Source organism: Pangasianodon hypophthalmus, chromosome 16 (genome assembly GCF_027358585.1).
Source record: "Pangasianodon hypophthalmus isolate fPanHyp1 chromosome 16, fPanHyp1.pri, whole genome shotgun sequence".
Taxonomy (NCBI): Eukaryota; Metazoa; Chordata; class Actinopteri; order Siluriformes; family Pangasiidae; genus Pangasianodon; species Pangasianodon hypophthalmus.
In genome coordinates, this window is record NC_069725.1 from 12,694,924 (window position 1) to 12,706,933 (window position 12,010).

A 12,010-nucleotide genomic window follows, 5' to 3' on the forward strand; every position below is an offset into this window, starting at 1 on the left:
TTGTGTTTCACCATCTGCTCCCTGTGTGTGGTACCACCCTCTGCTGACCTTTCAGTTTTATTTAGTTTGTCTTTTAAGTATTCTTGTTCCCAATTTTCAGCATCACTTGGACATTCTCTCTCATCGTGATTCTTGATCAGTGAGGAGTACTCGTTTTTATATGCTTTCGCTCTTGAGAAGGTGCTTGTACCTAGGCATGTCTTTTACTGTCTTTCCAAAGTGGGGATCAGAGGCGGTCGCTTGACTTCCATCCTTCAGCTGATGAGCCTCAGACACACGCATGGCTATAAAGCGCTGAGAGCCTGTGTGTTAGTATGTGTGTGTATGAGTGAGAGAGAGAGAGAGAGAGAGAGAGAGAGAGAGAGAAGCTGACTATCCTCATTTATCACTCAAGACAGTTTATGAAATGTTACAGTTAATAACATCAGTATAATCATATGTAGTCATATATATTTTATTTTTCTAGATTTTCTTCTATGGTGCACCATGCACAGTATTTCATCTCACTGCAGGATATGTGTATATGAATGGTATACAATACATATATACAGTTTGACTGACTAGGACATTATATACAAACTAATGAACTACAGTGGATATAAAAAGTCTACACACCCCTGTTAAAATCGCAGATTTGTATGATGTGAAAAATGAAACCTAGATAAATGTTTTTTCCACCTTTATTGCAACCGACAAAATTCAAGTGCAAAACAAATTGAAACATTTTAGAAAAAAGAAGGAAAAAAACAATAGATTTTGCAACATTTTGGCAAAATTTAGAGAGGCTTGTATGTTTTTTCCTGAGAAGGGGCTTCCGTCTAGCCACCCGCCCCTACGGCCCAGACATATGAAGAATACGAGAGAATGTTGTCACATGCAGAGAGTGAGCAGTACTTGTTAGATATTCCTGCAGCTCCTTTAATGTTGCCATTGGACTCTTGGCAGCCTCCCTGGTAAGTTTTTGTCTCGTCCTTTCATCAGTTTTGGAGGGACGGCTTGTTCTTGGTGATGTCACTATGGTGCCGTATTTTCTCCACTTGTTGATGATGGTCTTCTCTGTGCTCCATGGTACATCTAATGTTATTTTGTACTAAATTATTTTGTATCCGTCTCCCGATTGATTCTTTTCAACAGTGAGATCCCGTACACGCTTTGTAAGCTCTTTGAGGACGATGGCTTCATCAGTCGGTGGAAACAAGAAGATATCAAGAAAATCCAACAGAAGCGGCTAATCTTTATTTTGAGTAAATCAGAATCACTTCACTGATGATAATTACTTTCTATTTATCGTTCATTTGAATTTTGTTGGTTGCTATATCACACTAAAGGTGGACAAGATTTATCTTTGTTAATTTTTTGATATCACAAAAACCAGCAATTGGAGAGTAACAGAGGTGTGTAGACTTCTTATATCCACTAGACTTGTTTGATTATTTGAACTGAATGAACTAGGGCTGTTTGGAGTGGACTGATGGATTGTACCTGGCAGTTGGCGAGGATAGCCCAAAATGGGTAGAGCAGTGATGAGTGCAGCGGCTCCTCCTGCCAGGAAGCCAATCCACCATGCCCCCACCCACAGTGGGCTTTCTGGGGTCAGCAGAGTTCTGAAGAAACAGAAGGAATTCAAAGTTTTTTTTATATGTAGTTTAACTAATCAAACAGGGAGGGAGAAAAAAAATATTTTTCAAAGGTGTTTTGACAACATTACACATGAATCAAAAATTCAAACTTGGGAAACAGACCTGCCCTGCTGCAGAAGCTGAAACATGCAATGATTGTATGAATGCTGACAATAATGTTAGTACAGATGAACTTCAAGTCTATTTAATTACTTTGCTGTAGCATGGTAGGCTTGTGCGATATAATGATTTAACTGTCTCTACACGATCTTACACTGCCACGATGTTGCATTTTTATTGTGTAGGAGCGCCATAATTTAATATCAGAGTATACTAATATGAGGTATCATTCAAAAACATAGTGTATGGTTCCCTATTTTTTTCCCCACCAGCCAGCACACCCAGGTCAGGGTGAGGGCTAACATGCACGTCCTCCATGTCGAGACACATGCTACCCATGCTGTATCTCAGGGCAGCATAACACACTCGGAAGACAGTACTATCTGCCCTCTCCTGCGAACGTGAGTCAAGGTTTGCTGTGGCGTCATCGGGATATTGAAATCACACTTTTCTGTTCTGTTTCATTAATATGAAATAAAATCTAGCACTGTATGATCAACTTAGCTAATATTAGACAGGTACATAGTTAATATCTGTTGTACTGTTCAAGTTTTTTTCTTGTTTTTTAAGGTTATCATGAATTTTTTAAATGATACATGCCGGCAGGGAAAAAAATCAATATCACACAAGCCTATATCACAGGCAAAAATGTAAAGGCAATAGTAAAGGCAAACTCAGTTACAGGCCAGAAGAAGTTGTTCAGTGGTGTGTGGCCACTTTTCCAGCCACCTAGTATTTTCCTTAAACACTCCTACCTCTTTTGTTACCACACGATAACCTTAAAGACCTCATGGCCCTATTCACCCCAGAGCCCCCGATGACCCTAGGCAGATATAAAAGACTCACATTTGGCCAATTTCCGTGTATATGTTGAGGAAGAAGCCACCCAGCAAATATCCAGCTGCCGGGCCTATAATAGCTGCTGTGTAGAAGATACCTAGGAAAAATAAGGTATGTTAGTTTAGTAGGCTAGCATATTAGTACTAGATCTTTAATGGCTCACCCCCTGAGTTTTAGAAAAAAATCCATTGTTCCATTTCACAGAATCCATGTTGGATTTTTGATCTCTACTAAGGCTGGACCATGTTTATAAATGGAAACGAGAGTCCAGAGATGCAATTGTCTGTGAATGCCTTTGAAATGCGGATGGTGGGGACTGGGAAGCAGCACAATTGTAGGACGCTTTATTGATGTTGAAAGTGGAGCTTGTCGATAAAGGTCAATAATTATGCTGCTGGCCACAGTGGTGTCTGACAGGAACAAAATTGAAAGGATCGCTACAAAAAAAAAAAAAGGGAATGCAAATTCATGTAGATGTGAGATTTATATGCAACATCCCAAATTAAATTACTCTCAGTTTTAACATTTTGGAGACTGAAGTACTTGAGTGCTTTGAAAGCCCACTTCTAATATACATATATACACAGAAAATAAGCAGTCCTACATGACGACATGATGTCACACTGCTCCATGTTTGCAGTTCAATAAAATGACTGCATTTTTTTCTACTTGTTTTTCATGGCCTTTAAAACACCATTTACAGGAAATACACTTTTGGAGGGTGTTTGCATGAGTGCTTTTCGAGCCCAATTTTAATACACACATACAAACAGCCCATGTTTGCACTTCTATTAGATGATTGACTCTTTTTATAAACCTTCGTTTCATAACCTTTTTAAGGAATTTAAACTCCATTTAAAAGAAATGCACTTCACATGTCACAACTGAGACCAGAAATGAAACAAGGAAGCCTTTTGTACAAGCTTCGACACACAAAGACACACATACACACACCATAAGACAGGTTATTTTTTTCTCCACATCAACCACACTGACCTAAAAAAGCTAGCCTGTCAAATAAACAGATAACTGAGAGAGTCAGTGACTTCTATAAGCTCACTCTGATACTGAGGCCTGATACAGTGATTTGTGTTTCCAGTTATAGATTTATCTTTAATCTACAAGCTCTATCTTTGCAAGCTCTTCTTCTTTTAAGCTCTATACAATATATACAGACAATTTTCATTTAGCAACCTGCACTGTTATTAGTAAGAGGGCTGATGAATGTCACGAGCCTCAGTTGACCTTTAATTTGTTCTTTTTGCTCAACGGTGTTGTAATGATTGTGGTGATCTGAGTTCCTTACGGGGTCTATACAAACACAGTGATACCTGTTTCAAATACATTTCAAACAATAAATCTACTCACTGTATGTTTAGTTTAATTAATATCAGGTAGTATTCTAAGTTTAAGTTTAGAATTCTTATAATTAAAATAACTATATTGCATGAGAATAAGCCTTTTGGTTTCTTCAGGGTTCACATCGTTATTCACTGCTACGGTAATCAAATTATTTGAAAAAAATATATGATGATAAGATTATTTTACCATATCACCCAGCAAAATAATCATTATATTGTATCTAAAAAGTTACTACATAGTAGTAGTAGAACTTCCCTAATAGGACAGCAACACACTTTTCCAACAACCGGTCCTCATTTCTCTGATAGTAAGTTGTGTGTAAATGGTTTTGGAGGCCAAACTAAAAATTCACACCAGATTTCCAAAGATTTCGCTAACGCTGATTTTCTTCACACTCGTGTTAATGGATTCCAATCACCCTCAAATTCCCAAGCACATTCATGGTACATCTGATTTGCATTTAGTGACACCCAAAAAAAAGAACTTAAAAGGCAAAGCTCACAGGGAGACACAATGATCTCGTTCTATGTCTGCATTTCTTTTATCCTAACTGATTAGCTGGTCTTATTTGTCTTCATTTATATATTTCTTTTGGATTGCTATCTTTCAAGTTATTAATACAAAACCAAAGAGTTCCATAGAATTTTCATTAAACTTGTGTAAAATTGAAATAAATAAGAAATTTAAACTTGCCAACATAATCTGTATATAAAATTGCAGTAACTCATGTCTGTCATATGATTTGAAGCGTATCAATCAAGATTGCTTATACATGAGTCTCCTTACACATCAATTTGCATAAACTCAGGTGGTAGAATCCAAATGGATTATCATGGATTATCAGGAATGTCACATTTCTTGTATAAATGCTCCAGTTTATAATTTACAGATACATTTGTTTATATTCAGTTTGATCAATAAGGCCCACAGAATATCGCATCTTAGTCTAGAACCACACACTGCAAACACAATTATGAACAAGCGTTCACGCAATGTAATGTTTTAACACACCCTAGCTATGCACTTACCTATGTAGACAGGTGCATAATTGGACTTGACATTCTCATCCAGGTAAGTGACGCCAAGTGTGTACAGCGGTGTAGCACCAACTCCATGCAGAAACTGGCCCAGCATGAAGATGTAGCGGTACAATGAGAGTCCACTTCCTTTGTCGTCCCCACACTCCTCTGTCTGATTGGCTGAGCACAGCCCCGTATGCTCCAGTACTCTGGGCTGGTAATCTGGCGTGGTGAAGTGCGGCAGTGCAAACACGAGCGAGCCCAGAGCCATTATGAAAACTCCCCAGCCCAGCCAGCGGGGCTTGTGCCCTGTGCCCCCAAAATAGCTCACGAACGTCAGGCACACGCAGGCAGCAATGTCGTAGGAGCTAGCAATGAGCCCGGCCTGTAATGACAGTAATTACAAAAACAGTATATACCATTTACTTCTCAGCTGAGTCACTCAAACTTACTTATATTTAGCCGTAATCTGTCCCTTAAGTATAAAATAAAACCACAGACCTGATAGCTGCGCAGGTCAAAGCGTCTCTCAATGGATGTGATGACGGTGTTAATGAAACCGTTGATTATCATACCCTGGAGGAATGAGGCCACACATAAGAAGAAGAGCACCCAGCGGGCCGTGTTGAAGCCCTGGATGAAATTGGGGGTCAGAGCTCCCCATCCACACAGGTTCTCTGTATCCGAGGACAGATAATTATCCCCCACTTTTGCCCCAGCTAGACTAACACTGTTCTTGGTCGTATTGATGGGGGCATCTATGGATGGACGGTAAGGGGTGGAGCCAGCAGGTGTGCTGACCTGTGACTCCAATGGGCTTGGCAAGTCCACACAGGGGCCCACGGGTCCATCCTGCAGGTCCAGCAGCTCTTGCCTGGAGCTGAAGGAACTGTCACTGTTGAGCAGGTGGGGCATGGCCCCTTCAGGAAAAACACTAAAAGTTTACTTTGGGGTAAAGTCAATGAATATCAAGTCCAGCTTCCTGGTTCTTGATTTTTTTTTTTATGTTGTCGTTTTCTACCTGAGCTTAGTTGAGACCTGCAGTTCAGATATCGGTGCTACACCAAACCATGAGGAGGCGCAGAAGTGCTTTGGAGGTAGGAAGACATCATCCTGAAATGAAAAGATTCTGACTTACAAACATGAAAAAACATGATTCATGGAGAAAAACATTCAAAAGATGTCTTACGATTACCCAGGGAACATCCACTAACAATATATCCACAAAAACTGATCCCAAAGATTGGATGTGATGCTCACATCCACAGTGAACACGTTTTTGAGTAGAACATGCGGAGTATCGCAACACTGAAGCAGTACTACTGAAGCAGACCTTCGAAAGATCTCTTAAATTAGAGCTCTCAAATTCTTTTTACTTACATGAACAGAGTTTTAGATGAAATAAATAGCTATACAAATGTAAAATGAGATGTTTTAGTGGAAAAAGGGAACAATTGAATAGAGAGAGACATAGTCTTGAGCAACAAATATGGAGTGGAACAGGCAGAAAGTGACACTGAGACGCATTTAAACATACAATGGTACATTTCAAAAAAAGTGGTTACGAGATAAATACCTGCTGAAATAGGAAGCTGTGAAAGAAATGCGCTGTGACAGAACTCTTGCAAATACAGATTTATGTACAGTCAGTATAGATTAAGCTTTGCTGAATGGACTTGAGAAATTAGTCTGGTGAGAAATTCATAAAGTTGTGTCATCAACTTATGTTTTTATGCAACAGACTGTGTTGAAACAGATGACAAAGATAAAGATGGATCACCTTATGACGAGTTAACAAGTTACATTTGTACGATCACGCAAAACAGTGAAAGACAGAAACAGAGAGAGCGTGAGAAAGAGAGAGGAATCAAGAGACACACGGTGGTATGTTTCAGAAAAGGTTACAAGATCCATGTCTGATGAAATAGGAAGCTGTGAAAGAAATGTGCTGTGAAAAACAAACAAAAAAACCCAAAAACCTGTTGTGTATACAGACTTGTATGCAGTGATGAACTGAACTCATTTTCAGTCCAATCAGTAGGTTTAATGATAATGTGTAAAATACTAATCACAATTAGTTTTCGTCATATGAAATATCAATTCGTCTGTCATGTCCGTGTCTGCAACTCACGACAACTCCTATGATCCTCGGCTCACAAACTCATCACGTAACCTCCCATCAAGCTCCTATCTCCACTCACAGTGACCTGATTACTAAGGACACTCACCAGTTTGTAGTCACACTAACTTTGAATAATCCGGACTCTCAGTGTTACATGATCCAGCATTGTGTCTGTCGAGTCCAAGCATTTGTTATCTACCTGTTTTGATTAGTGGTTTGTTTATAGCTTGCTCCATGCTTACTGCTTTAGCCTTGTCTATTTTATGCCTGATTTCCGTTTGCCTGACCACGGGCCTTCCTCATGTTTCTGAGACCCTTCTCTTTGTCTCCTATAGTGATTAAACACCATCATGACAGTGCCCACTCCAGATAACTGGATTCTCATCATACCACCTAGCCAAGCTCTCCTGCTTCAGTGCTCCCTGTAATTCTCCTCCCAAGAGGCTAAGTTAATGGAGCGTGTTTTTAAATACTTTGGTCTACCAGAGGACACTGTTTCAGGCCACAAGTCACATTCGTGGAAGACATTGACGCAGAAACTAGAAATATCTGTTAGCGTAAATTCTGTCTATCATCCCCTACCTAACAGACAGGTTGAGTGAGCCAAACAAGAAAGTGGTTGATTCCTTTACACTTTATGATTATACAGAGCGTGGCTGAATTGCACGCACACTGTGAGAAATCATGTTTAAACAACTACAATGACAGGCTTTGGGAACAGGAAAGTGATTTGGATATCTTAAATCTGATCAAGCAAGTCAAGACCAGAATGCAAAATATACCACTGTTCAGTGCTGAAGTCTGGAAGCACTATTAATTTCTACACAGAGCACGGGTGAACAAATCACTGGTGTTACTGTCATGACCGTGTCCGTCCGAAGATACAGATTTATGTTCATCATCCTTCACCCACAATGTCATCACAAGACTCCTATCCCTGCACTCAGTTACCTGAACACCAATGGTTGGTTCACTGGTTCACTGTAACTCTACTTTTTTGAGAATAATTAACTCTCAGTATTTTTACTTGAGTATTTAAATATAATATAATATAATTTAAATATCCAATATCGAAACATTTCTTATCAATCACCATTACAGAGTAAAAAAAAATGCTTTTAATCCCCAGAAGACTTTAAGACAATTAAAAGACAGTACGTGCAAACAAAATAAAGCAGTTTCCTGCCAAAAGTCTACACTTCAAGTGCCAAATGCTTAGTCAGCAGCAGGTTGAGACAGTGGAGACAGATGAGCATCTCTGGCCTAATTTAACGTTATCTTCGGTTTTAAAAGGAAATGGCACGATGATCTTCAAGGTATGCGAGCCAAAACCAGTGGAGATATCAGCGTTTCAAAACTCAACATCCAACCTGCTGAAACATGTACGAGTGAGCCATTAGCTAGCTGAGTGAGCTATATTAGCTAGCCAGATCTTTTAATATTTTACAGTACAGTCCATTAAACTTAAGATGTCACTTCAATGTTTCGTAGCAATCGACTGGTGTGTTAAACATATCTGAGAGCTGCGACTGTCTACAATCTTTTGGCACTAGAGTATCTTTTTAATGCAAAACAGATTTAGATGCGAAATAATTACAAAGAGTCTTGAGTCAATAGAGCTGATATAGAAATTATCCAGTCAGGTGGATAATTTAGAGGAGTAGAGGAGGACTGAAATCTCTTTTCCAAATACAATTTAAAATGCTCAGAATAATAATAATAATAAAAAAAACATCCTGAGAACGCTGTATACTGGGTGGTGGTGATGCAGAAGGTAGCATTGTTGCCTCACAGCTCCAGGGTCTCTGGTTCGATCCCATCCCATCCAGAGTGTGTTCCCACCTCATGCCCAGTGTTCCTGGAATAGGCTTTGGATCCACTGTGATCCTGACCAGGATAATGTGCTTACTGAAGATAAACGAATGAATGCATTGTATACTGGATTAAAACATACACATTAGTAAATAATAATTGCCATCTAGTGTACTTCTCTTGGGAGTGTACTTCGAAAAGTTAGTATGTCAAAAGTAAATAGGTATATGTCACAGTGTAAGTATATTTAGACATGTTGGCACTGTATATAAAAAGAAACACTTAGTGTGATTTTCTTTATAAGTATACTTGTAGTAAACTTGGATAAACATAGTGTATTAGAATGGGCTTTTTTGGTAAGGGGTAATTCAGGTTTCAGAATATTAATCAGGTGGCGTGACCATCGCGTCAGAAGTGGTACTCTGAATTGCTGCACTGTGATTGGACACTTATCATTTGTTGGTCAGGAACTACGGGTCACAAAAGGAATAAATAAATTTTGTGCCTTTTTTTAGTTTTCAACCCCCTGTTTCATTTGTTTTGTGTTCCACGAGCCATTCTTTTCTAAATTCAAAGTACAAACAGAGGGAAGCCGAACAGTGAGCGGTGTGTATGGATTTGAGAATAGCCTTAGTATTTGCTTTGGAGTCCTGGCTGGGCCTCTTTGAAGCATAGCTGGGTGCTAACAGGCCAAGGGCATAAACAACAGAGAGGAGGAAGCCAAGAAGGCCATACGCTTTCACTGACAACATCTAGGAAGGAAGTTCAGCAATAACAGCAGCTTTTTTGCCTTGACTTGGGGAGAGGGTGCTGGAGGGTAAGTTAAGTGCTGTGAATCGCTTTGTGAATCAGTTATAGTACCTTTTTTGTTGTCAGGGTTAATATACATAGGACTATACACTGTGCAAACAGGGCTACAAATGTAAAAGACAAGACCACTTGCAAAACTACAGTTAAAGTAAAACGACAAGTGCGACATAATACAATAATTACACATGACAGAGCAGGACACAGCACACATTAACTTTTATTTAAGCCATCATTAGGCTCAAAAATCAAAACAAACCCATCAGAGAGATAGCAAAAACATTAGCCGTAGCCAAATCAACTATTTGGCACATTCCTAAAAGGTAAGAATGCACTGGTGAGCTCAGGAACACCAAAAGGCCTGAAAGACCATGGAAAACAACTGTGGTGGATGACACAAGAAATCTTTCCCTGGTGAAGAAAAACCCCTTTAAAACTTTTGGCAAGTTCAAGAACACCCTTCAGGAGTTATGTGTATCAATGTTAACAATCAAGGGAAGACTTGATTGTATGATGTAAGATGTAAACCACTGTAAGACTGTGAGAGGAAGTGGTTGCTCAGGGGTTTAAATCCCAGCACCACCAAGCTGGCCACTGCTGGGCCCTATTACTTCTGTAAGTCACTCTAGGTAAGGGTGTCAGCCAAATACCGTAAATGTAAACTACCTCAAGAAACAGGAAGACCAGATATGAGTTTACCATCCAAAAAAAAAAAAAATCCTGGAACTAAAGTACTGTAACAACATCCTACGGACAGGTGAGACTTCAAGGTGAACTTGTTCCAGAATGATCATCAGGACATGGGGATGTCAGACATTTCAACGAAATCAGCTTTTACCCACTGTTTCTCCACCCATGCAATGGGGAACCTTTGTGCCACAGCACTGTATGAATATAGGCAGAGAAGCACTAGGAAACCAATGCCTGCGAGACTCCAAGAATATCTTCAAAAGTGATCTTAATGAACCTGATGCCAAGATGTAAAGTGAGAATAAGGGTTGATCATCAGTGTGAATATGCTGCTGATCCGTAAGTGATAATACATCCATTCACGGTCTGCAAACTGTGAATGTTTTATATTGTGGGCAATATAAGGGACAGTTCCTAATTGCTTAATTATAGTACGGCTCTAATAACTGTCTTTTAGGCTGGTCAATATACAGATTTTTAATATATTTAAGTACTGGTCACTTAGAGATATACACTAACTGACCACTTTAAAAGGAACACCTGTGTTACACCTGCTTATTCATGCAATTTCCCAAGCAAATCTCATGTAGCTTGTGTACAACTGTCCGAATAGTGCATAAGTCTCTAGTTACTTCTGAGGTCTAAATAGCAATGTGTGCAATTTTAGTGTGAGCTCCTTGCTACATGCTCTTAACTCAACTACGCATGCAGTTTTAAGGACCCAAAATTGTGACATTTTGAAAAGATCAGTCCAACTAAAGCTCTCAATCCACTGGAACTTCTGAACAAGTGGACTAATGAATGGACGCATTACCTCCGTTTACCTTTTTCATTTTGTGTGGCTTGACTGCTCACATTTTAAAAGCATTTAAAAATTGCAGGTCACTGGAAGCTCACAGGGAATTCACAACTGGACATTTTACAGGGCTTACCTATTCCATTACACACAGGCAAACTGTCACTGGAATGAAATCGTGACAGGTCATTTAAGGTTTACGTAATGTATATTCAGGCCTTTACTTACTCCACATTCGCAAAACTAGCATGAAGCTGAATATTAATCTCAGTTATAGAAAGTAATAAAACATTAAAGGTCACTTAGACCAGCACTCTGTTCTTAAGGGACACGGAAATGACTTTCATTTCTAGCTTTAACCTTCGCTTATCTGTTAAAGCTAGTGTTCTGGTTATGGAAATATAAATATATCATTATGTCAACAGAGGTAGACAGACTGTCAGAAAGAGAGAGAGAGAGAGAGAGAGAGAGAGAGAGAGAGTGGGGCTGACAGCTCAAGGAGCTACAGAGGGAGAGAGAGATAGGAAGTCTAACAAGCTTGCTAATGTAATTTATTCAGTTAATGTAACCAGTGGATGTTTTAAGTAGATTTCCAACAGGAGAACACTAATTTAATACACTGCAGAAAATAATGTTTTGCATCTCATTGCTAAAACGCCATCACTTCAGCATCTCTGTATCACCTCCACCTCAAAGACCTAATTACTCTCCTCTTTTTCCCCCACACTGGAAAACAGTGAAGTTATACATTTATTTATTTATTTATTTTACTACAAATGGTTATACTTTACAATGGTAATATTTTAAGGTTCCTTTAACTAAT

At 39.2% G+C, this 12,010-nt stretch overlaps 1 protein-coding gene across 2 annotated transcripts in view; it reads right to left on the minus strand.

Moving 5' to 3' along the window:
• slco4a1 (solute carrier organic anion transporter family, member 4A1) overlaps positions 1–12,010 on the minus strand; it is a 39,983-nt gene that overhangs the window by 13,615 nt on the left and 14,358 nt on the right. The window contains exons 2-7 of one of the 2 annotated variants that reach the window (XM_026921372.3): positions 5,982–6,073; positions 5,462–5,880; positions 4,970–5,345; positions 2,586–2,676; positions 1,483–1,604; positions 191–302 (exon numbers count right to left, since the gene is read on the minus strand). In XM_026921372.3, coding sequence (XP_026777173.3) covers positions 191–302; positions 1,483–1,604; positions 2,586–2,676; positions 4,970–5,345; positions 5,462–5,875 — 1,115 coding nt within the window. In that variant the 5' untranslated portion in view covers positions 5,876–5,880; positions 5,982–6,073. Of the gene's footprint in view, positions 1–190; positions 303–1,482; positions 1,605–2,585; positions 2,677–4,969; positions 5,346–5,461; positions 6,074–12,010 lie in introns of both variants that reach the window. The other variant, XM_026921371.3, reaches the window with a different exon arrangement.